Consider the following 26,078-nt stretch of genomic DNA (forward strand, 5'->3'; position numbering starts at 1 on the left):
AAACTAATTTTTAAAAAATAGTTCTATCAGACACTTGTTGACTTCACATAAGTAACTTTTGTATATAGTTACAAAATCAGAGGAACAAACAAAGCAGCAATAGTCACCAGTCAAGACTGTCATCCTTCCTGTGACATCACTATTACTTTTTCAAACTAGAGTAAACCCTGACCTGCTGCTGCTGCTGAAAAATTCGCCCCTCAGGCAGGTGATATACTGAAGAGTCTAGGGCTCAATTCAGCCTCTCCCCAATACACTCCATATCTTCCAGTTCATGCCAGCTGCTGAATCTCTCCATGGGTGCAAGTTCTAAATTCAAATTGGGCCATTATTTTACATCGCTACAGAGTAAAGGCCAGAAATGAAAGTGCTGAATACTCTTAGAAGTTCTCTTTTGCAACCAAGGACATTATTTTAAATGCAGATTATATAGATACAGCACACTGTGGAGGTAGAGCTCTACCTCTTAACACACCAACAGTGCTGCTTCCTTGATGTGACTTTTTTCAAAGGCCATTTTGAGGAATGCTGCCAAACTATTGGATATTATGGGGACTCAAAATGCATGAAATTTATTTCTGTCAGGATCACTAAGGCCCCATGAGGGAACTACAGTGGCACCTCACCACAAATTTCAGAAATTGAACAAAACACTTGCTTTTTTCCCAAGAAAGCTCTGAATGAAGAAATAACTCTGGAAAACGTACATTACTTCAGTACTTTTAAATAGCATGTATGATGACCACAGGACCAAAGTACTTCTGTAGTGTAGTCACTGTTGTAATGTCACAGACCTGGCAAATAATTTGTGCACTGTACATTCTCAAACACAGCAATGTGATGAGCTGTTTATTCCTCAGTATTAGAGGAACACATTACCCAGGGCACCAGGAATTATTTGCTTGTTCCTCTTCAAAATAGTGTCACCAGGGTTTTAAAAATATATATATACACATATAAGAGCAAGTGGGACTTAACAGAGTATCTTATCCCAATGACATTATGTCCTACACTGTAAGACTGTCTCAAACTACACTATTTTTGTATGCATATCCATAATTGGGTTTTGAACCAACAAACTTCTAACTCAGGGGTGAACGCTAAAAACTAACCCACAGCAGATACCTAAAAAACCCATGAGTCCAAATAATTCTCATAGCTTTAACTTCTGATCTTTGGAAATGAACTAATGAAAAATATCTTTCCAGTTTCCAATTGGGTTTTTGGTGCTATTGCAGTAAGATCAGAACTGATACATGAACTTTGGAGTTGATACGGATTTCAGCAACCTTTGGGGAATTTTCAACTTACCAAAACTTTTACATTCTTCTTCAGCTCAATGTAGAACCCCTAAGCACAACTTTGAAGCATTCAAACAAAATTATTATATGGTACCTTAAGATGCATGGTTTCAAATAATTACTATGAAGAAGCAAATGTCTGAGTGAGGAACATCACCATACTTTTTTGGTGAAGGAATCTAAACAGGTGATGGTGCATGTGAGCATAATTCCTGACGTGACATCATTTAAAACAACCTTCATAGCACTAAAGCTTGCAATAAATTACTTTGTTTTATTTAACCAAAACAAAGCACCTTTGGGATGTTTACCAAAGTCCTGTAAAAAATCAAAAATCAGTTTTCACCACTTAAGGATCTATCAGAAAAAGTGCCCACAAGTTTAATGAATATATTTGAAGGAATGTGTTTGGAAGAGAAATGAGTTTACTGAAGGGAATTCCCATTGGGGTATAATTTTTAAATAAGCTCTAAATAATGTGAATTTTCAGAAAACCACCAACTAGTCTCTCCGAAAACTCCAACTGTGTAATTTCTGATGTTAATGTTACACCACTATATTTAACCTGGTGTTGCTATTAAGTACTGGAAATTACACAGGGCTCTCCAGAAAATTAGTTTATCACCTTATCAATCATAGCCATTCTGCAAGCTATCCCATTTAGACATGTCATGGCACATGATCAAGGCAAGTGAGACTTGAGCCCAAGCCCTCTAGCCCAGAGGTAGGGGCATTATCACTATATCACAATAGTCCTCCAGGGCTCAGATTATATAGGGCAGTAAAAGTAAGTTTAATTGTTGCTGTGTTAACTAATCTTAGTCAATCTAGTTTGTAGGGTCATAAAATTTAGCTTGGGTTAGGGAAAGGGAAAATCAGGCAATACTAAAATTCACATCTAAATACAGTAACTCCTACTGGATATTTATATGCATGCATTCTGATGCTTCATATGGTCAGACAAACTGATGAAAAGTTGTGGGGGGGGGGGGGTGGAATACTGAATGTTGTTCAGGAACTCATGAATATTTTAATGGATTAATTAAGGGGACATTGCCAAGTTACATAAACCAGAAGACAAATTCAAGGCAGCTAGCTAAAAAATCACAAGTGAGATGAACTGCATACACACTTGAAAAGGAAAAAAATTGCAGGGTGACAAGAAAAAGAGCTGGAGCGGGGGACTGTGGCCCTTTTGACTGTAGATTCAATGAGTGATTGTCTAATGCAAGAGAAAAATTGCTTGTGGCTGCTGAAAGAGAACCAGGGAAAACATCCTGTCATCCAAGTACAAAAATGAATCCTTATTGTTTGGAAGTTAGGCAAGAGGCAGAGCTATTGTCAAGATTTTCAAAACACCCCCTGCTACTGAGTCGTGAGCGAACATCCTGAAAATAGCTGAATTGTCACTTAACACCCCAAGACATTCATCGTGAACCGAAAAATCTTAAGCTTTTTCCACCAACCACCGGTTATTTTTAAGCACCAGCTCAGAGTACAAGTGATAAAATAATCACCGAGGAGACAAACTCAGACACAATAGCATTGTACAGCGCGCAGGTGGTGGCTCCTTGTCCCATCATGCCAGCGTTGGTGGTTTGAAAGAGCAATTCAATTAGTCTCACACACCCACACTTTCCACATAGCACTACAAATGTTTGCTTTCTGTATTTATTCAATTTCCTTTTTTCTGTCACTGAATTCTTCTATGCTTCTATAACCCTTTCATATTATAAACCTCAGTGTAAGAAATTCAGTTTTCCTGTTTTTTTTGCCATCCCTATTAAAAGGAGTTCAAGTACCTGTATTGAGTTGATCGAAATCTCTCAATTTGTGAGGATTCTGAACATTCCCCATCAAAAGACTGGTTTTAAACATAAATGCTTTATTTAAAACTGAATTTTTTTTAAATATGGGGAAAGCAAAAGAAATAAAAATGGTCTTTTGAAGTTTCCTTTGTAAGGTGTGAGGAAATTGTAAAGCTTTCTGGTTGTTGGAACTGAGAATCAGAGGATGAATTGACCTGAAAGAAAGTTGCTAGCTGAATTAAATTAACTATAAATTCTACCTGAGACAGGCAGTCTCAACTGGGTCTCCAGGGCAGAACAGCTGTTGTGCAATCAGAAGCAATGGAAATATTTTTTAAAAGGTCAACTTTCTTTTAACTTTAAAAGGAGACCTTTATATTTTGCTTTCCAATTGTATTGTCTTTGCAAATGGGGTTGTCCTCATACAGTATAGAAGGCCAATCTGCTCCATGTACCTGCACTGATTCCTTTAAAAAAAGCTATTAGTTCATAAAATTCTCCCCTTGCATCATTGTTTTGCAAAATGTTTCCCTTCAAGTATATAGGTAGCTTCTGTTTGAAAATTTCAATCATTTCTGAAACATGTTCTGTATTGCATTTCAGTTTATAACTTGACTTGCAAAAAAAAAGCTATTTTGCAGGTGCAGAAGGTTGTGACCAACCTCAGAGGGAACATAAGACACCCTTGTTACTATCAAAAAGGTAACTAAGGAAATACTTTAAACAATTCAGTTTCTCAATCAACATCACAAAATAATTATCACATTGCTGCAGAATCTTGCTACGTGCAAAACACTATTTCCTACATTAAAACGGTGACTACAATTTAAAGGTTTTCCCCAAATCATGGAGCTGTTACAGTGCAGAAGGTCATTCCATTCATCTCATTAGCACCAGCTCTCCATATAAGCAATTTCCTTTGTTCCATTTTCTTAGCCTACTACCTGTAAGCCAGGATATTATGCAGTATCTATGAAGAGAAACAGAATTGATGTTTCTAGTCCACTGACACTTCATGAGAACCGACGGTAGCTAAGAAAAGATGGTGTTTGCACTTGATGACTTGGGGGTGGTGGTGGTGGGATAGGGGTGAGAGTTGATTGTTGAAACACAGAGCCCAAGAAAAATAGAGTGACATCAGACAGAGGGATGGTTGATAGTAAACCAAGGAAGAAAAGTTGATAATGGGGACAATGTGTGGGTGAAAACAAGTTGGCTGTGTTGAATACAATCCATGTCATGATAGAGGCCAGTGGGACGTAAAGGAAATGGAAGGTGTTGTTCAGGCAGTAAAATTATTGAACTTGAATTTTGACTTCAGTGCCAAATTTGGTTCTTGGTCAAGATTACTATTTGACAGAAGCTAGAACTACTGAACTTGCACGACTCAAATTACACAATGCACAAGGAAATTCTTAAATGGTCACTTAGGGTGGGCATTATCCTTCCTCCAAACATTGACCTTTTTGAAGTACTGGTGCATAAAGTTCATTTTGTAACATCCTTTGGAGCACGTTTTGTTTTTTTTTGTAATATAACAGCTTCAATATTAAAACAAAACAAAAAAAATTAGATTGCTCTTTTAAAATTTGCACTGGGCTAGTTTATTTTGCAGGGTCGGGAGGGGTTGGGGGGGGTGGTGGGGTGGGGTGGAATCAAGGTGCTGAGCCTCAAATTGATGCAACAGCAATGCTCTCTCTACTGAGAGTGGTGAAGGGGTTGTATCACAAACCCTTAGCCTTTTCTAGTTCTATATTTTCCTTGCAGAGTCACACTTCTTTTAGAAATATATATACAGTATAAAAATGTAAAGTGTTATTAATACAGTGCAAAGGCATCAAACAAGGTGACCAGTTTCACAACAATTCGTCTGCCCCACCCAAAAAAAAAATCAGCACTTTACACCCACTTCGTTCAGGGTGCTGTTTTACAGCATTAATTGGTTTTATGGTTCAGTCCCTCACATACTTTTTCTTGTTGAATGATAAATACACAACTTAACATTCCTTCCAGCCTCACGCAGGGGTTCAGTCAGCTCAGTTTGATTGACAGAACGGTCTGGCTGGATCACAACACCATTTAGAAAGAGAGAGGAAAAAATATATATATATATAATATATATATGTATATAATGCAAACCAACACAACTTTTAAAATTTAAGCTCAGACTAAAAAACGTGATTAATTGAATGGCCAGTAAGCAAAGCAGTTTAGGTGCACAAGATCCACAACTCTGGATAAAAGGGATCTTCAGTTCCAACATAGGCCAACCCCTCTGATGCAACATTATATGGTGTGGTTTTGTATTGTCGCTGGGTTGCAATCTGATGCATCGTACAAATGGCTTGGTGAGAAGACGACTGCATAGCCATTCGCGTTGCCTCACGAGTGTGCGCCTTTAACTGTACAGGCCTGAAGGTGCCACAAAAGCAAGGCTGAGGCGACACAACTCTTACCCCAAAGGGATGATTGCAGCAACATTGCACCCCAGAGCAACAAGGAGAAGAAAAAAAAATGATGGGGGTGGAGGAGGGAGGTGAAAAAGACATTCTATAAACGAAAATGTTTGCTTGTGATCTTTCCTGGTCACGCTAGACAAGAATTTTTTTTTGTACCGATAAGTTAGTTTGTATATAAAAATGTTCATGTGAAAAAAAAATTGCCCAAACCAGGTTCCACGCTATCTTGAGTTTGGAACAGAGAAAGATTTGACCAAGGTGGATCCCACGATCCGATGCATGATCCCCTGGTGCATGGGCATGCAGCTGCCGGAACTGCATCCATGCAGTTTTTTTAAACTTTTTTTTCCCATGGAGGAGAGAAATCGTTAGAAAAGGTAGCAGAGTCGCCCAGCTCATGCCAATAGTCTTTTGGGGCAAGTCTGTTAATCATTCTCAGGAATGACAATGGCGTGCTAGTCGGATTTATGGCAATACAGGTCTTTGAGTGCCTTCAGTTCCTCAATGAGCGTCTTGTTTTGATTTTCCAGAACAGCAACCCGATTCTCCAAGCATTTCACATATTCTTTCTTCTTGCGACGGCACTCTCGAGCTGCTTCCCTGAAAAATAAGGAAAAAGCAAGTAGTCAGAACAAGCAGACAACATTATTCCCTGCTCCCTTTCCTTCATATCCCCAACTTAAAGCAGGGACTCAAGCTGACATGTTCCGCAAACCCTACCACTCTCAAGACTGCGATGCTGGTTAACTCTTGACTGCTTGTTTCACCTCACCATTAGCAACCCTGTCTTCAGGCGTCCAGGTCATAAGCCCTGGAACGTCTTTCCTAAACGTCTTCCTTTTCTGCTTTAAATAACTCTTTAGAATCAAAATGAATGCGTTTGACAATTTAAATACACTACATTTAACAGATTTGGTACTATGTTCACTGTAGAAGAGAAAACTAAAAAGAAACTATATTGACATAGAAACTAAATTGAGAGGGACAAATGGGAAACATTTTTTTGGTTGGGATTTCAGCAACAAGGAGTCATCAATTTAAAACAACAAAGGTGGGAAGACACATTCATGTAATTTCTTTTTAAGAAATGTTCATTTACAGTGGATTCTTAGCCACAGGAAATATCTCAGTCAGACCCTATTAAATCTTCTATGCAGGGACAGATAACAGTAAGACAGAATCAACTTACTTTAGCCAAAAGTTGGCAGAGACAAGCCTGGCTGAATAGCTCCCTGCAGCACTATGCACTTGTACCGTCCCATATCAAATAAATGTTGAGCATGTTGGACATCACAGCAAAATCTTATTTTCCTCTCATCTGACGCTTGCACTCTGCCATTGCCAGAGGATTCATGGTTTAGCGATGAAGACCAGGAGGTCTAGCTAATAACTCTACTATAAGGATGTTAAGACCAATTGCAGCAACTGTTGTCTCAGGTGAGATCAGTATAGCTAGCACAGAGCTAAGATGTGGTTATGCCAGGTAGTACTTTGACCCATCAACAATCCCCACCCACCACTGTCACAAATTTCTTTTAGCTGACCTGAAAGGTCTTTCCAATGAGGACGGAGCCAGCAGTTTACAGAATCAAAGGAAAGGGAAACTACCTGTTTTTCATGAGGCGGATTTCACGTTTACGAGTGGTTTCTTCAGCATTCTGGGGCTGGCTTTGCAGGACTGGTGAAGATGCCATAACCATTCCCTGGCCAGCAGTGGAGTTAGGAGTTGTACGGATCTGATAGGTTTGGACGTCTCCAGCAGCACCTGAGTAGAAAAAAAAAGATAAACATCAAGAGACAACAGGCATACAGATGTTAACTTTGTTCATATCCTAACACATTAATTGGGGTCGGTTAGCTCAGTGGACTCAACAGCTGGTTTGTGATGCAGTAGCATTGGCTCAGGCTACCAGAAAAGATCCCACCTGCTCAACCCCACCCCTCACCAGAGGGGCAATGACCCTCAGGTTAAACTCATTACTAGTCATTTTTATCTAATCAGAGAGCAGCCCTATGGTCCTCTGGGACTATGGCGACTTTTCCTTTGCATTGATACTACAGACAACTGGTTAGCACATCTCTGATTACTAATTACTTAAGGAACTCCATTTATCCATATCAGAATTCTACAACTACTTACTTCTGAATGCTGAATTTCTTCATTTATTTTCTTCAGTACTTAACATGTAGTGCCTGCAACAGACTTGGGCTGGGGGTGTAAATGTACTGTGCTATACTTAAGTCAGGAGTTTTAATTTTGTTCTGAACCCTAGCATTTCAGATTATCTGAGTGGTATGTGCTCTCATAAATGGGACCCAGTATTAATCCAATTAATGCCACCGTTTTCAGTTCAAGGCCGCAGTCATTTGCTTTCATGGCATCAATAATAAGGTTGAATAAAGTCTAATCTTAATATTTATCATTTTTTTGTGCTGAGCTATTAGATTATAACCATGCTGTGATGCCCTGGGACTAGCAAGGTTAAAATGATAACCACCAGTCCTCACAGAAACCGTGTGTGGAAACAGGCCATTCGGCCTGTCAAATCCACACTGACACTCCGAAGGGCAGCCCACCCAGACCCACCCCCTACCCTGTCCCCATACCCCTGCATTTCCTATGGCTAATACACCTAGCCAGCACGCATTGGGCAATTTAGCATGGCCGATCCACCTAAGCTGCACATCTTTCGACTGTGGAAAAAAACTGGTGCACCTGGAGGAAACCCATGCAGACACGGGGAAAACGTGAAAACTCCACAGAGAGTCACCTGAGGGTGGAATTGACCCCAAGCCCCTTGCGCTGTGAGACAGCAGTGCTAACCACTGAGCGACCGTGCTGCGCCCTTGTTAGAGACTGCACATTGCCTCAATTCCCTCATCCACTCCAAGCTAATTTCTTTCATGTGATCAGACTCTTGCTTTTTTAATCAAATGATCTCTCGGAGACTTGTCACACCACCTCACACTATAAATAGCTCACTTGACTGAGGCACCATTTTGTTACTTCACAACATTACCTGTGGCAAACAATCTTTCTTTAACAAGTCCACCCTCAATCCATCAATTTATCACCTTAGATATCTAATTTTCCTTTTCTTGAAAGTATCTTTGTTTGCCAAATACATACCCATTGTTCCAGAATTATTTGTCAGTTTTTAAGGAAACAACAGGTCACAAAGTTTTGAGGGCCATTACAGCTAAGCCTTCATGATCCATGGTTACTTCCACTTGTATTTAGCTGATGCATTTCAAAGAAAAATTCAAATGAGGAGTTGAAAATATTAAAATGTTGTGATAGCCGATACAGAATATAATTCTTGCTACTGCCTTTATCTGGCTCCACCAAGCTTTATTCAAAATGCTTCTACTCCATTAACATGCTGCTCCTTAACTAATCTCACTGAGGAAAAGTACATTTTCAACATTAACCTGATCGATAACGGAAAATGCAGCTGCCTCTTTGCAAAGCTCTTCACCATATGACAAAACCAATACTTGAACCGAGTTTGTAAAAGTTCTATTGATATACTGGCCACAGAATCACACAATATAAACTTAAGACTTGCAATATTTTTCATGTCAGGTTCCTGCTTTCGGCTGAGCATCACTGCGCTGCAGTACACACTAGTATGATTAAACATCATGACATTTTTCTTAGCACCAACTTGTACACCAAAGTGAATGATTCAACAAAGCTCAGACAAGTATCCACCATCTCAACAGAATGGCCTCTGGCAAAAGCGATCTCATAATCTAATTCTTTAGACTTGCAGGTCCCACAGCAAATTAGTCTAGGAGAGGCACACTTTCGGCATTGCAGGAGAAATGGAAACCTTGTGTTACTGAAAAGCACCTGACAAAACAACTCACCTTGTACAAGCACTTGGCTGCCTGGCACAAAGATTTGCTGTCCATCAGGGCTTTGTGCATACTGTACAATGGCTGCTCCACCCTGGGCTGTAGCTGCGTTGGTCATTGTTAGTGTCTGGAGTCCTTGCACTCCATCTGTACCATTGTTGGCCAGCTGAATTGCTCCCCCCTGTGTGATAGCAACTGACAAGAGTAAAGTACAAGGTCAATGGAAGCATTAAATTAAATACAAGAACTTAAAATCACAACAACTTTGCAAAGCCTCTTTGTCACACTGGTGACTGTCAAACATAGCTCTGATTTGAGCAGAGTTGGAGAAAATTTGCTTTGAGCCCTCTTCTCTAGTCTGCAATGAAACCAAGCAACATTGCAGAAATATACAGAGCAATGTTTCTATTAGTTAAAATTTCAATCAGCAACAATAAAAACTTGTATTCATGTAGTACATTTAACATATTAAAAAGCTGGGGTGCTTTACAGCAGTGTTATTGGAGACTAAGCCACATAAGGAGATATTAGGATAAGTGGTCAAAAGCTTGATCAAAGACAGGAAGGTGTCAAGGAATTCCTTAAAGGAAGGGAAAAAAAGTTCAAGGTGGCAAGGTTTAGAAAGGAAATTCCAAATCTTCAAACCAAGGCCGCTTAAGCCACCAATGCCAAAACAGGGAGAAATGGCAGTGCACATGAAGACAGGACTGGAACATTGTATTAACAATCTAGAATATTGTCAGAAAACAAGCATCTATTGAAAGTTTCAAGTACAGGCTCTACATAAAAGCATTAAATGTTACATTTAACATTAAAAGTAGGCAGGTTTCATTTAGCTGTTATTAGGGAGCAATGCAAGACTTTCTCTTCAACTTTTCTGGTGCTTCAACAGATAGAGAAGTGTTCAACCATAAAGTGTTCTCAGCACTGGACTGCTCTACTTCCAGCTGGACTGGACAGATTATCAATGACAATTTTTATTTGGACTCCCTTCTCAAGCACAACTTGAGAAATCCAAGTTGGCTAGCAGGTTAACAGGAGAGAAGAGGTTGATTTGAACTGAGGGTTGACAATGGCACCTCCAGGCTTTTAAGAACATGATCCAAGAAGAATGCACATTGACCATTCACTATGGAGGAACTGGGACTGTTTTCCTTTGAGCAGAGAGAATCAAGGGGAATTTTAAAAAATTCACTCACAGGATGGAAGCATCTCTGGCTTGGGTTCTGGTCTAAACCAGAAGTGTCAGACTGAAGATAATTAGCAAAAAAAAACCCAAAAAAGAATGGGAACCAGGAGACTTTTGTTATGAAGTAACTGGTGACTTGGAACACACTGGTGTCTGAAAAAAGGTGCTGGAAGCAGTTTAATAGTAACTTTCAAGAGAGAAATGGAAACACTTGCAGGGCTAATTGGAGCTTTCAGAGATATGGCATGGGGATAATGGGCTGAAAGGTCTCTATCAATGCTTACATTCTACAACATTTATATTACAATTGCCACTAAATTCACAATAACTGTGGATTGTGACCATGTGATCATATAATTATCTATCACTGTCAATACAGTTACTGTACTAACAGCCCAGACCTAATTTATTTGTTAGGATGAGCTGTCACAATCATCTTTACTTCCAAAGTTACCAGTTGATTCTAATTTTTGAAGCAAGAAACAGTAGCTGTGAAAATCTTGCCAAGTTGCTGCCCTACATAGCTACATTCAACAAAATAAACTGAACATTGTGTTATAAATATCTCGTGTTCATTACATCTGAAGCAGACACTGGAACTGGGTGGGGCAAATAGATTTTTGTAATACAAAGACAGAGATTAAGGTCTGTGAAAGTGGAAAGTAATGCTCATTTACCATTAGAATAAGTTTGTATGGTTTGTAATCTGGTTTCTCAGAAACACCCCAGTGTGGCTCACAATTAACAAACTGCTTTTTAGCAAACTGCTTGTTGAATACAAACATATGGAAAATTAGTCAGGAAAAGATCCAGTCTATTAATTAAAAGCAAAATACCATGAATGACAAAATATGAAATAAAAACAGAAAACTTTGGATAAACTCAGTAGATCTGGTAAAATCTGTGGAGACAGAAACAAAGTTAATGTTTCAAGTGCAAAGACTCTTTTTTTTGGATAAATCAATATATTAAGTTGTGTTACTTGACCAATCACAAATATTCCCTACATTTCGGTAGCACACACGGCGTCGCTTTGCACATATCAAGGTATCACAAATAGCAGCAAAATGATTTACAAGTCAAATTTTTTTTGGTGGCCCTTATGACATCATGTGTGGAGAAACAGAAAATGCTGGAATCACTCCAAGGATCTGAAACATCTGCAGAGAGGAAAATGGATTTAACTTTTTAGATTGATGACTTTTGTTAAATGAGTTTTGACATTTAGTAGATGTGCCACGCCATATGCAGGAAAACTGAGATCAAATGACCAACAAATGTTTCCACTCTGTAGGGATTAAAAACATCTTATAAATTTATTTTGTAAATCAGTAATGCAGCTAACCATATTTGCATGCCCAATTAGTCATATGTATTTTACATGCATATTCTTTGACCCTCTCTGCCCCTTGTCATTTCAAATAACATATCCAACTGAGTTCACTCTCTTCACCATTTTGAAAACCTTAATTCTATACCTTTACAATATGATTGAAGGTCATGTCAAATTTACACAGAAGCTTCAATGGACAATAGGTAGAGCACTGTGGTAGAGTTCTAATCTACAACATTAGAAATCATAAGGCATGCCAGAAGTAGACCATTCAGCCTGTCGAATCTACCCCACCACTCAGTGAGATCATGACTCATCTGATAGCCCTCAAACTCCACTTTCCTGACTTTTTCTCACAATCCTTGATTCTCTTCCTGATTACAAATACGTCTCATTCAACAAATACACTTATTGACCCAGCCTCTACAGTGAACAATTCCACAGATTCACCACACAGAAGAAATTTACCTTTATTTCTGTCTTTAATGATTAAAAACGTGTTGCTGGAAAAGCGCAGCAGATCAGGCAGCATTAAAGGAGAAGGAGAATCGACGTTTCGGGCATAAGCCCTTCTTCAGGAATGAGGAGGGTGTGCCAAGCAGGTTAAGATAAAAGATAGGGAGGAGGGGCGTTGGGAATGTGATAGGTGGAAGGAGGTTAAGGTGAGGGTGATAGGCTGGAGAGGGGATGGGGGCAGAGAGGTCGGGAAGAAGATTGCAGGTCAAGAAGGCGGTGCTGAGTCTGAGGGTTGGGACGGAGAAAAGGTGGGGCAGGGGGAAATGAGGAAGCTGGAGAAATCTGTATTCATTCCTTGTGATTGAAGGGTTCCTAGGTGGAAGATGAGTTGCTCTTCCTCCAGGCGTCGCGTTGCCATGGTCTGGCGATGGAGGAAGCCAAGGATCTGCATGTCCTTGGCGGAGTGGGCGGGGGAATTAAAGTGTTCAGCCATGGGTCAGGTGGGTTGGTTGGTGCGGGTGTCCCAGAAGTGTTCTCTGAAATGTTCCACAAGTGGGCGGCCTGTCTCCTCAATGTATTGGAGGCCACATCGCTTGCAACGGATGCAGTAAATGATGTGTGTGGAGGTGCAGGCGAATTTCTGATGGATATTGAAGGATCCTTTGGGGCCATTGAGGGAAATGAGGGGGGAGGGGTGGGCGCAAGTTTTGCATTTTTTGCGGTGGCAGGGCAAGGTGCAGGGAGTGGAGGTTGGGTTGGTGGGGTTGTGTGGATCTGACAAGGGAGTCGCAGAGGGAGTGGTCTTTCCAGAACGCTGATAGGGGTGGAGGAAAATATATCCTTGGTGGTGGGGTCTATTTGGAGGTGGCAGAAATGATGAAGGATGATCCAACGTATCTGGAGGTTGGTGGGGTGATAGGTGAGGACTAGTGGGGTTCTGTCCTGGTTGCGATTGGAGGGGCGGGGTTCAAGGGCGGAGGAGCAGGAAGTGGAGGAGGTGCGGTGGAGAGCATCGTCAACCACGTCTGAGGGGAAATTGCAGTCTTTGAAGAAAGAGGCCATTTGGGTTGTTCGGTATTGGAATTGGTCCTCCTGGGAGCAGATGCGGCAAAGGCGAAGGAATTGGGAATATGGAATGGCGTATTTACAGGGGGCAGGGTGGGAAGAGGTGTAATCTGGGTAGCTGTGGGAGTCAGTCGGTTTATAGTATACGTCCGTGTTGAGTCGGTCATCTGAGATAGAGATGGAGAGGTCTAGGAAGGGGAGGGAGGAGTCAGACGGTCCAGGTAAATTTGAGGTTGGGGTGAAAGGTGTTAGTAAAGTGGATGAACTGTTCAACCTCATCGTGGGAGCACGAGGTAGCGCTGATACAGTCATCAAGGTAGCGGAGGAAAAGGTGGGGGATGGTGCCAATGTAGCTGCGGAAGATGAACTGTTCCACATATTCAACGAAGAGGTAGGCATAGCTGGGGCCTGTGCGGGTGCCCATGGCTCCTCCTTTAGTTTGGAGGAAGTGGGAGGATTAGAAGGAGAAGTTGTTAAGAGTGAGGACCAGTTCAGCCAGTCGAAGGAGAGTGTCAGTGGAAGGGTACTGGTTGGTTCGGCAGGAAAGGAAGAAGCGGAGAGCTTTGAGGCCTTCGTGATGAGGGATGGAGGTGTACAGGGACTGGATGTGTATCGTGAAGATAAGGCGTTGGGGGCGGGGCAGCGAAAATCATGGAGGAGGTGGAGGGCGTGGGTGGTGTCCCGAACGTAGGTGGGGAGCTCTGAGACTAAGGGGGACAGGACCGTGTCAAGGTATGCAGAAATGAGTTCGGTGGGGCAGGAGCAGGTTGAGACAATGGGTCAGCTGGGGCAGTCAGGTTTGTGGATTTTGGGCAGGAGGTAGAAACGGGCAGTACGGTTGTGGGACTATGAGGTTGGAGGCGGTGGATGGGAGATCCCCTGAGGTCATGAGGTTTTGGATGGTCTGGGAGATGATGGTTTGGTGGTGGGAGGTGGGGTCATGGTCAAGGGGGCAGTAGGAGGAGGTGTCCGTGAGCCTCAGCAATATAAAGATCGGCGTGCCAAACTACCACCGTGCCTCCATTGTCTGCCGGCTTGATGGTGAGGTTGGGGTTGGAGCAGAGGGAGTGGAAGGCTGCACGTTCCGAGGATGAGAGGTTGGAGTGGGTGAGAGGGGTGGAGAGGTTGAGGCGGTCAATGTCATGGCGGCAGTTGGCTATGAAGAGATCGAGGGCAGGTAAGAGGCCAGCACGCGGTGTCCAGCTGGAAGGGGTGTGTTGGAGGCAGGAGAAGGGGTCGTCAGAGGGTGGGTGGGAGTCCTGGTTGGAGAAGTAGGCGCGGAGGCTAAAGAATTGTTCGACGTCTCGCCATGTGTTTAATGGACAACCCTTATTCTGAGATTATGGTCTCTAGTCCTATAATTTGCTGCAAGGGAAAACAATCTGCATCTATCCTGTCAAGCCCAATAACCTTGCATGTTTCAACAAAGCTGCCTCTCATTTAAAATATTCCAATGAGTACAGGTCCATTCTACTCAGCCTCTCTCCATAAGACAGACCCTCCAAACAGTGTCAGCCTAGTAAATCTTCTCTTGACTATGTTTAATGGCAGTATATCTTTCCTTAAGGGGCCAAAAACTGTTCATAGATCCCAGCTGTGGTATGACTAGTACCTTGTATAACTTGAGTAAAACCTCCTTACTTTTACACTTTATTCCCTTTGAAAACAAAGGCCAACATTCCATTTGCCTTCTCTATTACCACTAAACGTAATTTTTTTTTGTGATTCATGCATAAGGACTCCCAACTGCCCCTGTAACTTTGTCATCTTTCTTCAGTTAAATAACATTCGGATTCTGTTCTTCCTGCCAAAAAACATATTTTTGTACAATGCACTCCAATGGTCAATATTTTTGACCACTTGCCTAACCTGCTCACATTCCTCTGCAGATTCTGTCATTCCCACCACTTGCTTTCCCACCTACATTTGGGTAATCTGTAAACCTAGCTATAGTGCATTCTCTTTCCTCAAGCCCGTTATTAATGAATATTGTGGCCCCTGCACTGATCCCTGTGGCAGCTTGCTACTTCCAGATTGCCATCCAAGGGACTTATTGGGCTTTAGTCGCATTAGTTTCCCTCGCCCTTTTTCTCTAGTGATAGTTATTGTATTTATTTCTGCTGCTCCCTTTGTCCCTTGATTGCATAGTAATTTTTAGAATGCTTTTCGAGTCTTCTACTTTGAAGACTGATGCAAAGTGTTTATTTAACTCATCTGCCATTTCCTGGTTACCAATTAGTATTTTCCAAGCCTCATTCTCAAATGGATCAATGCTCACTTGAGCTTCCCTCTCCTTTTACATTTCTTCATTTTATACTCTTGCTGTCCATCTTGATAGTACTTTCAAGTTTATCCTCAAAAGTTTATTTTCTGCCCCTTTCTTTGACATCCTTTTGTTATTTTTCTTAAATTCCCAATCCTCTGGCTTACCACTAATCTTTGCCACATTGTATGCTTTTAAAAAAAAATTATGCTATCATTAGCTTTCCTGGTTAACCACAGTGGCCTATCCCATTCCTAGAATCCTTGATCCTTACTGGTTTAAATCTTTTCTGCTGCATGTCTCGAACTATTTTCTTACATATCTACCATTGGTCCTCAACTGATTTTGCTGGTAAACTCTTCCCAGTCTGCTCTAGCCAGCTCTGCCCTCATTCCTTTGAAATTGCCTTTTTTAAGTTCAGTACAACTCTTGTGACCCAAGCCCTTCATCTCTAACTAAATGTTAAATTTGACCATGTTATGGTCACTGTTTTATTCTGACATCACAAATGAAACATGCCTTGTTACAGATCACTAGATCCAAAATAAGCTGGTCCACAACATATTGTTCTAGGAAACTACACCAAATTAAGGAAGATAATAGCCTAGTGGATTATCACTGGACTATTAATACAGAGGCTCAGGTAATGTTCTGGGGACATGGGTGCAAATTCCGCCATAGCGAATGGTGAAATTCCAATTCAACTAAAAGAAAATCTGGAATTAAGAGTCTAACGATGACCATGATTCCAGTGCGGATTGTCAGAAAAACCCACCTGGGTATTAATATTCTTTAAGGAAGGAAACTACAGTCCTTTCCTGGTCTGGCCTACGTTGCTCCAGTCCCACAGCAATGTGGTTGACTCTTAAGGGCAATTAGGGATGGGCAACAAATGATGTCCTAGCTAGCGACACGCCCATCCTGTGAATAGATAAAGTTAAAAAAGTACGCACTATAGCCTCTTCCTGTTGGCTACCTGTATTAATCTGACTAGCCCAATCTACATGATCAAAGTCACTTGTGATTAATGCACTGCCTTTGTTACTTGCCTTCATTGTCAACACCATCAATGTCACCTTCCCTCTTTCATTTCTTGCTCTCGTACTTATTCCATCCTGTACCAACTCTACCCCACTATCCTTTACTGTTTGTTTACAAAAGTTACTGAATATTTAGTTCCTAGCATTGATCTCACTGTACCAATGTCTCTGTAACAGCTGTAAGATCATAGCTATCAACCTGTAAATTCAGTTATTTGGTTCTGAACACTTATTAAATATACCTTACTGTTACCCATTACACCAGAAGAGGGTATAACCATCAGAAAACATAATAGACTGGGGCTCTGACAGAGGTGACCTGATAGAATTAGAGGCATGGAGTCATACAGCATAGAAATAGACCCTTCGGTCCAACCCATCTATGTTGAACATAATCACAAACTAAACTAGCCCCACTTGCATGCTCCTGGCCCATATCCCTCCAAACCTTTCCTATTCATGTACTTACCTAATGTATTTTAAATGCTGTAAGTGTACCACACCCTCCACTTCCTCAGGAAGTACACTCCACATGCGAACCACCTTCTGTGCAAACAAAAAACTTGCCCCTCATGTCCTTTTTAAAATCTCTCTCCTCTCATCTTAAAAATGTGCCCCCAATCTTGAAGTTCCCCCTTTTAGTGAAAGCATAGCTACCATTAACTCTATGCTCACTTAAATGTAGTTCAACATTAGTGGCTGAAGTAGAACAAAACAAAACCAAAGTAACAGTTAATGGTGTCCAATTGCCATTCACTACTACTGTTCATTATTTTGAGAAGAAATGTGGACACGTAATATAGATCCAATGATACAACTTTTGAGGATGTACACAAACAGAGGGACCTGGAGGTTCACATGCATGAAAATCTGAAGGTGGCCAGGCAATTCTTTTAAGATTGTAAAGATGCCTGATAGGGTAGGCCCAAATGTTTTCACAAGTAGGGGATTCAAAACTTAAAAGTAATATATTATGAAAGACACTAAAACGAAACTGTAATTAATTCACAAAGGCTCTACCAAGACAGAATTTAGAATACAGAACTTGCCACATATTAAGTTAAGGTGAAAGGCACTAATCCATTTAAGGTGAAATTAGATAGGTGTATACCCAGGGATATTCTAATAGTTCAAAGTTCGTGAGAAGATTTGTAGCTCGGGTGCTTGTTATTGTGGTTGTGTTCGCCGAGCTGGGAATTTGTGTTGCAGATGTTTCGTCCCCTGTCTAGGTGACATCCTCAGTGCTTGGGAGCCTCCTGTGAAGCGCTTTTTTTTTTTTTTTTTAGATTAGACTTACAGTGTGGAAACAGGCCCTTCGGCCCAACAAGTCCACACCGACCCGCCGAAGCGCAACCCACCCATACCCCTACATTTACCCCTTACCTAACACTATGGGCAATTTAGCATGGCCAATTCACCTGACCCGCACATCTTTGTGACTGTGGGAGGAAACCGGAGCACCCGGAGGAAACCCACGCAGACACGGGGAGAATGTGCAAACTCCACACAGTCAGTCGCCTGAGTCGGGAATTGAACCCGGGTCTACAGGCGCTGTGAGGCAGCAGTGCTAACCACTGTGCCACCGTGCCGCTTCTATGATTTTTCCTCCTGCATTTGTAGTGGTTTGAATCTGCTGCTTCTGGTTGTCAGGGGACAAAACATCTGCAACACCAATTCCCAGCTCAGCGAACAGAACCACAACATATTATAATAGTATTTGAAAAAGTAGAGTCGAAGGGGATCCATTTGGCGTAAAAACACTAGAACAGGCTAGTTTAGTGACCTGCTCATATGTTTTGGGTTCTCTATAAAAAGACTTAAAGGAAAGACAAACTAGCATTTTTACATAGTTGTCTGTTCTGAAGAAGGGTCATTGGACCGTAAAAATTAATTATACTTCTCTCCACAGATGCTGTCAGATCTGCTGAGTTTTTCCAGCAATTTGTTTGTATTCCTGATTTCCAGCATTCATTGTCCTTTTGCTTTTTATTTCTAAAATAGCACCCTTTACAACCTCAAGATATCCCAAAATATTTCATACTTAGGGATGTACATTTGAAGTGGGTTCAAGGTATTAACAAGTTAATGTCAGATAAGACAGGTAAGGATAGGTGCTACAAAAAAAGGACAAAATCTAGGCTCTATCTCTGAATACAGACAGCTAACCAGAACAGAACAGATGAAATGACAGCACAAATAGAATTACAATTTGATTGCTGATACAGAGGCTACGATAAATCAGGGCCTGAATATTGGAGGGACATGTTATTTAAGATGAAGAGAGAGCCAAATAAGTTGGAGGGAGGGATGACTCTTAATTAATGATGGCAGTCGCAAAACAGAAACAATTGCAGAAACTCAGGTAACCATGCTATAGATTTTGTTTGGGTACAGATGAAAAGAAAGCAAGTAGCTACTTGTGGGAGTGTTCTGAGGCAGTAAATGTGTGCTGTGGTTGAAAATGAAACCACTGTACTTAGACTTCCATTATTTACATGGGAAAGTACCAATTCAATGCTTACTGCGAAAACGAAAGGCTTATGGCGTCTGAGGTATCATATTGGCAAAGGCAGAAGATCGACTAGGAAGTAGAAGGCAAATGTGTCATTTTCTGGTTGGTAAAATATAACAAGCGATGGTATGTCACGGGGATCACAGCTTCAACTTCTTACACTTCATATAACTTATTGGATGAAGAGAACCAAAGACAACACAAAGATAGGTTGGAAACTAAATTTTAATGAGAAGATAAGGATGCTCCAAAACGATTTGGATGTGTCAGGTGAGTGGGCAAAGATCTGGCAAATTGTGTACAATATGGGAATATGTAAAATTCTTCATTTTGACAGGAAGAATATATCAAAAATAGTATATCATCTAAATCTCTCCAGTGAGAGACTGCAGAGTTTTGAGATGCCAAAGGATTTGGGTGCCCTAATGCATGAATATCAAAAGGTTGGTATGCAGGTGATGAAACTGTATGTTGTTTGGGAACTCTGTTGTAAAGCAGTGTTAAAATGGATTTTTTGGTTTAAATCTTAAATCTTGCATGTGAGATTTTTATTTTAAAAGATATCAATAAACCTTTTTTTGAATGGAGAGTCAAAAACAGCTTTGTGACAAAACATGTGACTTCAGTTAAATAATTAGCCAGCTACCTGTGAAGATAACTGGAAAGTGCTTACTGAGTGAAACCTTTACAAAATGCAGAGATAGATGGCCACGGTACATGCCTAGCAGTTCAGAAGATTCATTCCAGCTGACTGGCAATTTAAAAAAAAAATAGCCTGTGAAAGTTTCCAGGCCATCAGACTGAAAAGAAGTTTTAAGTTGTCTTGGATTCAGTGAGAAATGTCAATTAGTTAGTCTGCACCTTGCGTATCATAGATAGATAGACAGAGAGAGAAAATCACAGCTGGCGAATGCGCAGAGTTGACAATGCCTTTGACCCTCATCAGCTGATAAGAAATTTTAAAGCTTTTATAACGGTGATAATAATTCACTCGGGTTAAATATATGTAAAGGATATGGCTTTTTTTTTGGCTGTTTGAGAAGACCTTTAAAATTGTTAATTGCATATAGATGTTTGGGTACCTTTCCATTAATAAAGGGACAGAGTGGCCCTTGAAAGGGTGCTCGTGGAAATGATGTTCCCTTTTGGTAGTACAACCTAGTTCTAGGGGGTTACTGTTTCAAAATAAGTCGTCACCTATTTAAGACAAAGAAAAAGATAACTTTTTCCACAGAGGGTCATAAGTCTTTGCAAGTTCACACTCAAAAGGTAACAGAAGCGGAATATTTTTAAGGCAATGATACACAGATTCTTGATAATCAAGTGGATGAAAAGATTAATCAGGATTAGGGAGGAATGTGGAGTAACCAGGTCAGCCATGATCTTAACGAATAGCGGAGCAGGCTCAAGGGTCTGAGTGGTATATTCCAGCTTCTCAGTGTAGTCATATGTAAATAAAAAAATGCAGCCCAGCAATATACACACAACCCTGCTGATATAAAGTTCCTAGCCACAGCAGTAATTAATGCAATGAATTGGTAATGTTTCTTTCAGGTTGGAATTGAAGTGTGCACATACTGTATTGTCCACTGCTAGTCTGATAGATGGGTGTCTGCATCGTCATTGTAGTAACGGTTGAGACAGACTCTTCTTCTGATTTCTCCTCATCGATTCTTGGCACACCCGGGGGATCAGAAGAAAGTTCATTCAGGATTTTCCTTAAAAGTGAATGCAACAAGGTAATTTGTCAATAGGAACAAAAGAAAATCTCAATAAACAGACTCAAACTAAAATACAGATGCACTAAAATGTATCCTACCAAACAAAACATTGAACAATGATTAACTTTTAATAGATGACATTTCGGGACAAAAACTAAACAGAGTTCCAGAAATATTGATAGCAGCAAAAAGCTCTGAAGCCATTTTTTAAAAAGCAGAGTAGCACCAAATTTCAGCTCAATCATCCTCATGCCCCCAGGCTACACTGGGTCCTGTAAAGCCTCACGTTTACAATTCTCATCTCACTTTCAACACTACTCCCTAACTTTACCACTCCCCATAGCCCCACAAGTACTGTAAGCTCTCAAATATTGGCCTTTTTGCTTCTCCCACCTCTGTCAGTCACCAATGGTCAGAGGATGACAAAGTCTGCCACTGGAATTTACTCCCGAAAACTTCGCCATTCCTTCCTGCAAAATGCTCCAGACTCACCAAGCCTTTGATTGTACAAACAGAAAATGCCTGAAAGACTCAGCATCAATGAAACACAATGTTTACATTTCAGGATGGTAACCTCTGTCTAACCAAGCTTGTGGTCACCTGTCCTAATTATCTCCTCTTATGGCTCAGTGTCAAATTCTGACTGATAAGGCACCAATTAAGTGCTTTGGGATGTTAAAAGGACTGTCCTTCTGCACTCTGCCTAATGGTTAATTATGAAGCAGGTACTTCAGAATTGATTACTTCTTTAATCTCCAGTAAAGTCTGGAACTTGGAGGAGAACCTTTTGTATAAGTTAAATATTCAGACAAATATCTGATATCAAAGCTGCAAAGACATGTTTTGCCGAAGAAAAGTAAGCCTACCAATTTATTCATTTATAAATCAACATGGTGGAGTTTTTGCTGCATATACTGGGCCTTGATTGCCACTAGCATTGCTCCATGAAATGCTTGCAAAATCTCATGGGTTGTCATCTAATTTGACATTGGTGTATTTTGCTGATGGTATGAAAGATTATAACATTTTATTCAAATTTGGGAACTTTTGGATAAGCAAGCAGGATTTTGGTTCTATGAAGTTGACTTTTTTCTTTTTAAAAAGAATGGTAATAAACTTTCTTTTGAAGCATTAAGTAAAATCAGCCTTTCCAAGAAATCGCATGATTTAAGCTAAATGATTAGACACACTACCTGGTCAGATAATGCAGGAAGCAAAACAAACTTCTTCATATATTTGCACAATAGAATCATACAGTTTGCAAGAGATTATGAAAAATATATTTGCCTCTTGCACAGACATGTCATCTTAAGAGCAACCAGCTCTGAATGTGATGTTGAATCCATTTTTAAATTTGTTCATGTTTTGGGATAGAATTTGAGTGATTCTAAACATGCTCTCTTGAATTTTCCTAATCTGCATCCCTCATCAGGGTTTTGGTTGCATGTAATCCATTTAAAGTTGCTATTTTTGGAATCCAGTAGTTAATGTTGTCACCATACTATTAGGAAAATGCAACTGCACTGAACAGGGTGCAGAAGAGATCCATGAGGCTATTGACTCGGATGAAAAGTCTCAGATGAAAAGGACAGGCTGAGTAGGCTAGGTTTGGTTTCCTTAGACAGCGGAGGTTGAGGACCCTTTCCCTCATGGCAATCAGGTCAAAGACCAGAAGACACAAATTTAAAGTGAGCAGCCAAATGGTTTAGAGGAGATCAAAGAAAAGTTTTTTCACCCCAGAGAGTGGTACAAATATGGAGTATGGTTTCCAAAAGGGTGGTGGAGGCAGGTACTCACAACAGTTAAAAAGCATCTGGATGAATACTTAAAATGGCAGGGCATATTAAGCAATGTACCAAGTGCAGGTAAATGGGATTAAATATAGTTTTGTGTTCATTGAAAAACATACACAGTGGGACAAAAAGCCTCTTTCTATGCTGCATAATTAAGTATCTTTTAAGTGAGCATTTATGATTACAGATGAGCGGACAGAAGCAGGTTCAGTTCAGCAGAAAAGATCCATACCAACAAGAAAGCTATTTAACAATGGCAAAAGTCAGAAATGTCAGTAACGTAGCCTAACTGTGTGTCTCAGGTACAAAGAATCATATCTGATCAACCTGCAGAAACTCACTAAAAGGAAGTGCTTGCAGTCTCAAAGTTAGAGACAAAAGAGTGAGATAGGAATGATACTTTAACCAGGTTGAATGTCTACAAAAAAATAATGCTGGGGGCAAAAAATGTGTTGAAACCATTTGAACTGAAAACAAGAAATAATGGAAATCATAGCAGATCAGGAAGCAGCTGTGGAAAGAGCAAGCCAATGCTTCCAGTCTAGATGAGTCTTTATCAGAGTTAATGTGGAGGGGGCAGAATTTATGCAACAGTTTTTCAAAGTTGCAGGGTTGATGGAGTGTTGAGGGAGAAAGGGTGTTGATAATGCAGATTAAGTGATTGAACATGAGAACGGCAGAATGATGGTCTGTCTAACTGACAGACTGGAAAGAACAGATGGTGTGGGGGAAGGAGAGAAAGGACACAGTGACAATGAATGCAACAAAAGGGAAATAAACGGGAGTAAAGTCACAATCTAAAGGTGCTGAACTCAATCTAAGTCCAGAAGGTTGTAAAGTGCCTAGTCTGAAGATGAGATGTTGTTCCTCCAGTTTGCACTGTGACTCACTGGAACATTGCAGCATGCAGAAGACAGACAAGTGGACCTGAGCAGGATGCTTTATTAAAATGGCCTGCTACGGGGCGGTTGGAGTCATGCTTGCACATGGTCTGGAGGTGATCTGCAAACTCAGTCTCAGTTTGATTTCTCCAATGTAGATTAGGCCACAATGGGGGCCGTGAATGTAATAGACCAGATTGGAAGAGGTACAGGGGAAATGCTGCTTCACCTGAAAAGGCTGTTTCGGCCATGAGATGGTGAGCAGGGAAGAGTTGAAGGAGGTGTTGTACTTTCTGTGGTTACAAGGAAAGGTGCCATAGGAGGGTGGGGTGGTATTAGTGGTCATCAAGGCATGGACTAGTGTTCCTGGAGGGAATGGTACCTGCAAAATGCAGACAGTGAAGAGAGGGGAAGATGTATTTGGTGGTGGCACTCTGCTGGGGTTGTCTGAAATGGAAGAAAATCCTTAGAATGCGGAGACTAGTCGGATAAAAAGCAAGGATAAGGGGACTCAATCACGCTGTTAAGTGTGATGGGAAAGGGCAAGTGTGGAAGCTCAGGTGATAGGTCAGAGGCAGTTTAGCACGTTCGCAGGGTTTAAGTTCAAAGTCAAGATTAAAATGGTGCTGGAAAAGCACAGCAGGTCAGGTAGCACCCGAGGAGTAGGAAAATCGACATTTCAGGCAAAAGCCCTTCATCATGAAATGTCGTCGCCTGAAACGCTGATTTTCCTACTCCTTGGATGCTGCCTGACCTGCTGTGCTTTTCCAGCACCACTCTAATCTCGACTCTGATCTCCAGCATATGCAGTACTCACTTTCTTCCAGGGTTTAAGTTCAAGGCAGACTGGAAATGCAAAAAGGTAGGTTAACTTAGGACATATTACTACAGATGTTGGAAATCACAAGGATAAGAAAATTAGCATTAAGGCGCTTTACCTAAATGCTCGTAGTATTCATACAAAGTGGATGAGTTAATGGCACAAATCATTGTGCATGATTATGACGTGGTTGACATCACAGAGACATGGTTGCAGGGTTCAGGACTGGCAGTTAAACATCCAAGGACTTAAAACATATCAAAATGACAGGGAGGTGAGCAGAGGGGGCAGGGTTGCCTTGTTAGTTAGGAGTGAAATTAAATCTATGGCACTGAATGACATAGGGTCAGATGATGTGGCGTCTGTGTGGGTGGAGTTGAGGAACCATAAAGACCAAAAAACCATGTACAGACCTCCTAACAGTGGTCAGGAGCAGGGGCACAAGATGTACCAGGAAATAGATAAGGCATGTCAGAAAGGCAAGGTCACAGTGATCATGGGGGATTTCAATATGCAGGTGGACTGGGTAAATAATGTTGCCAATGGATCCAAAGAAACAGAATTCATGGAATGCTTACAGGATGGCTTTTTGGAACAACTTGTGATGGAGCCCACAAGGGAGCAGGCTATTTTAGACCTAGTGCTAAATAATGAGCAAGACGTTATAAAAGATCTAAGTAAGGGAACACTTAGGAGGTGTCAATCATAATATGGCAGAGTCCCGTCTGCAGTTTGCCAGAGAGAAAACAAAATTGGATGTAATGGCATTACAGTTAAATAACAGCAGTTACAGGGGTATGGGAGAGGAACTGATGAAAACCGACTGGAAACAGCCTCGTGGGGAAGACAGTCAAGCAACCATGGCAGGAGTTTCTGTGTAATTGAGATCACAGTAGAGATTCATGCCAAAGAAAAGGCAGATTATCCTGGGGGTTGGGGTTTGGGTGGGGAGTGGGAATTAGCCATGGCTGACAAAGAAAGTTAGGAAATGTATCAAAGAAAAAGAGAGCCTATAAAGTGGCCAAGAGGACTGGGAAATCAGAAGATTGGGAAGACTACAAAAACAACCAGAGGGTAACAAAGAGAGAAATAAGGAAGGAGAGGATCAAATATGAAGGTAGGCTAGCCAGTAATATTAGAAATGATAGTAAAAGTTTCTTTCAATACATAAGAAACAAATGAGAAGTAAAAATAAACATTGGGCCACTCCAAACTAACGCAGGAAGGCTAGTGCTGGGAGATAAGGAAATAGCTGAAGAACTTAAGTACTTTGTATCAGTCTTCACAGTGGAAGACATGAGTAATATCCCAACAATTATGGAGAGTCAGGCAGCAGAGTTGAGTATGGTAGCCATTACAAAAGAGGAAGTGCTACAAAAGCTAAATGGTCTAAAAATTGATAAATCTCCTGGTTCCAATTGGGCTACATCCTAGAGTTCTGAGGAAGGTGGCTGAGGAAATAGTGGAGGCGTTGGTTACAATCTTTCAAAAGTCCCTGGAATCACGGAAAGTCCCAAATGATTGGAAAATCACTGTTGTACCTCCCTTGTTCAAGAAAGGATCAAGACAAAAGATG

At 41.0% G+C, this 26,078-nt stretch overlaps 1 protein-coding gene across 4 annotated transcripts in view; it reads right to left on the minus strand.

The window, feature by feature from the left end:
- Nucleotides 1-4,689: 4,689 nt before the first annotated feature.
- Nucleotides 4,690-26,078, minus strand: part of creb1b (cAMP responsive element binding protein 1b) — an 85,137-nt gene continuing 63,748 nt past the window's right edge. For all 4 annotated transcript variants that reach the window (XM_060827623.1, XM_060827624.1, XM_060827621.1 and 1 more), the window contains 4 exons: nucleotides 20,866-21,005; nucleotides 9,442-9,624; nucleotides 7,177-7,333; nucleotides 4,690-6,168 (listed from right to left, as the gene is read on the minus strand). In XM_060827623.1, coding sequence (XP_060683606.1) covers nucleotides 6,024-6,168; nucleotides 7,177-7,333; nucleotides 9,442-9,624; nucleotides 20,866-21,005 — 625 coding nt within the window. In that variant the 3' untranslated portion in view covers nucleotides 4,690-6,023. The remainder of the gene's footprint in view (nucleotides 6,169-7,176; nucleotides 7,334-9,441; nucleotides 9,625-20,865; nucleotides 21,006-26,078) is intronic.

This window comes from Hemiscyllium ocellatum, chromosome 7 (genome assembly GCF_020745735.1).
Source record: "Hemiscyllium ocellatum isolate sHemOce1 chromosome 7, sHemOce1.pat.X.cur, whole genome shotgun sequence".
Lineage (NCBI taxonomy): Eukaryota > Metazoa > Chordata > Chondrichthyes > Orectolobiformes > Hemiscylliidae > Hemiscyllium > Hemiscyllium ocellatum.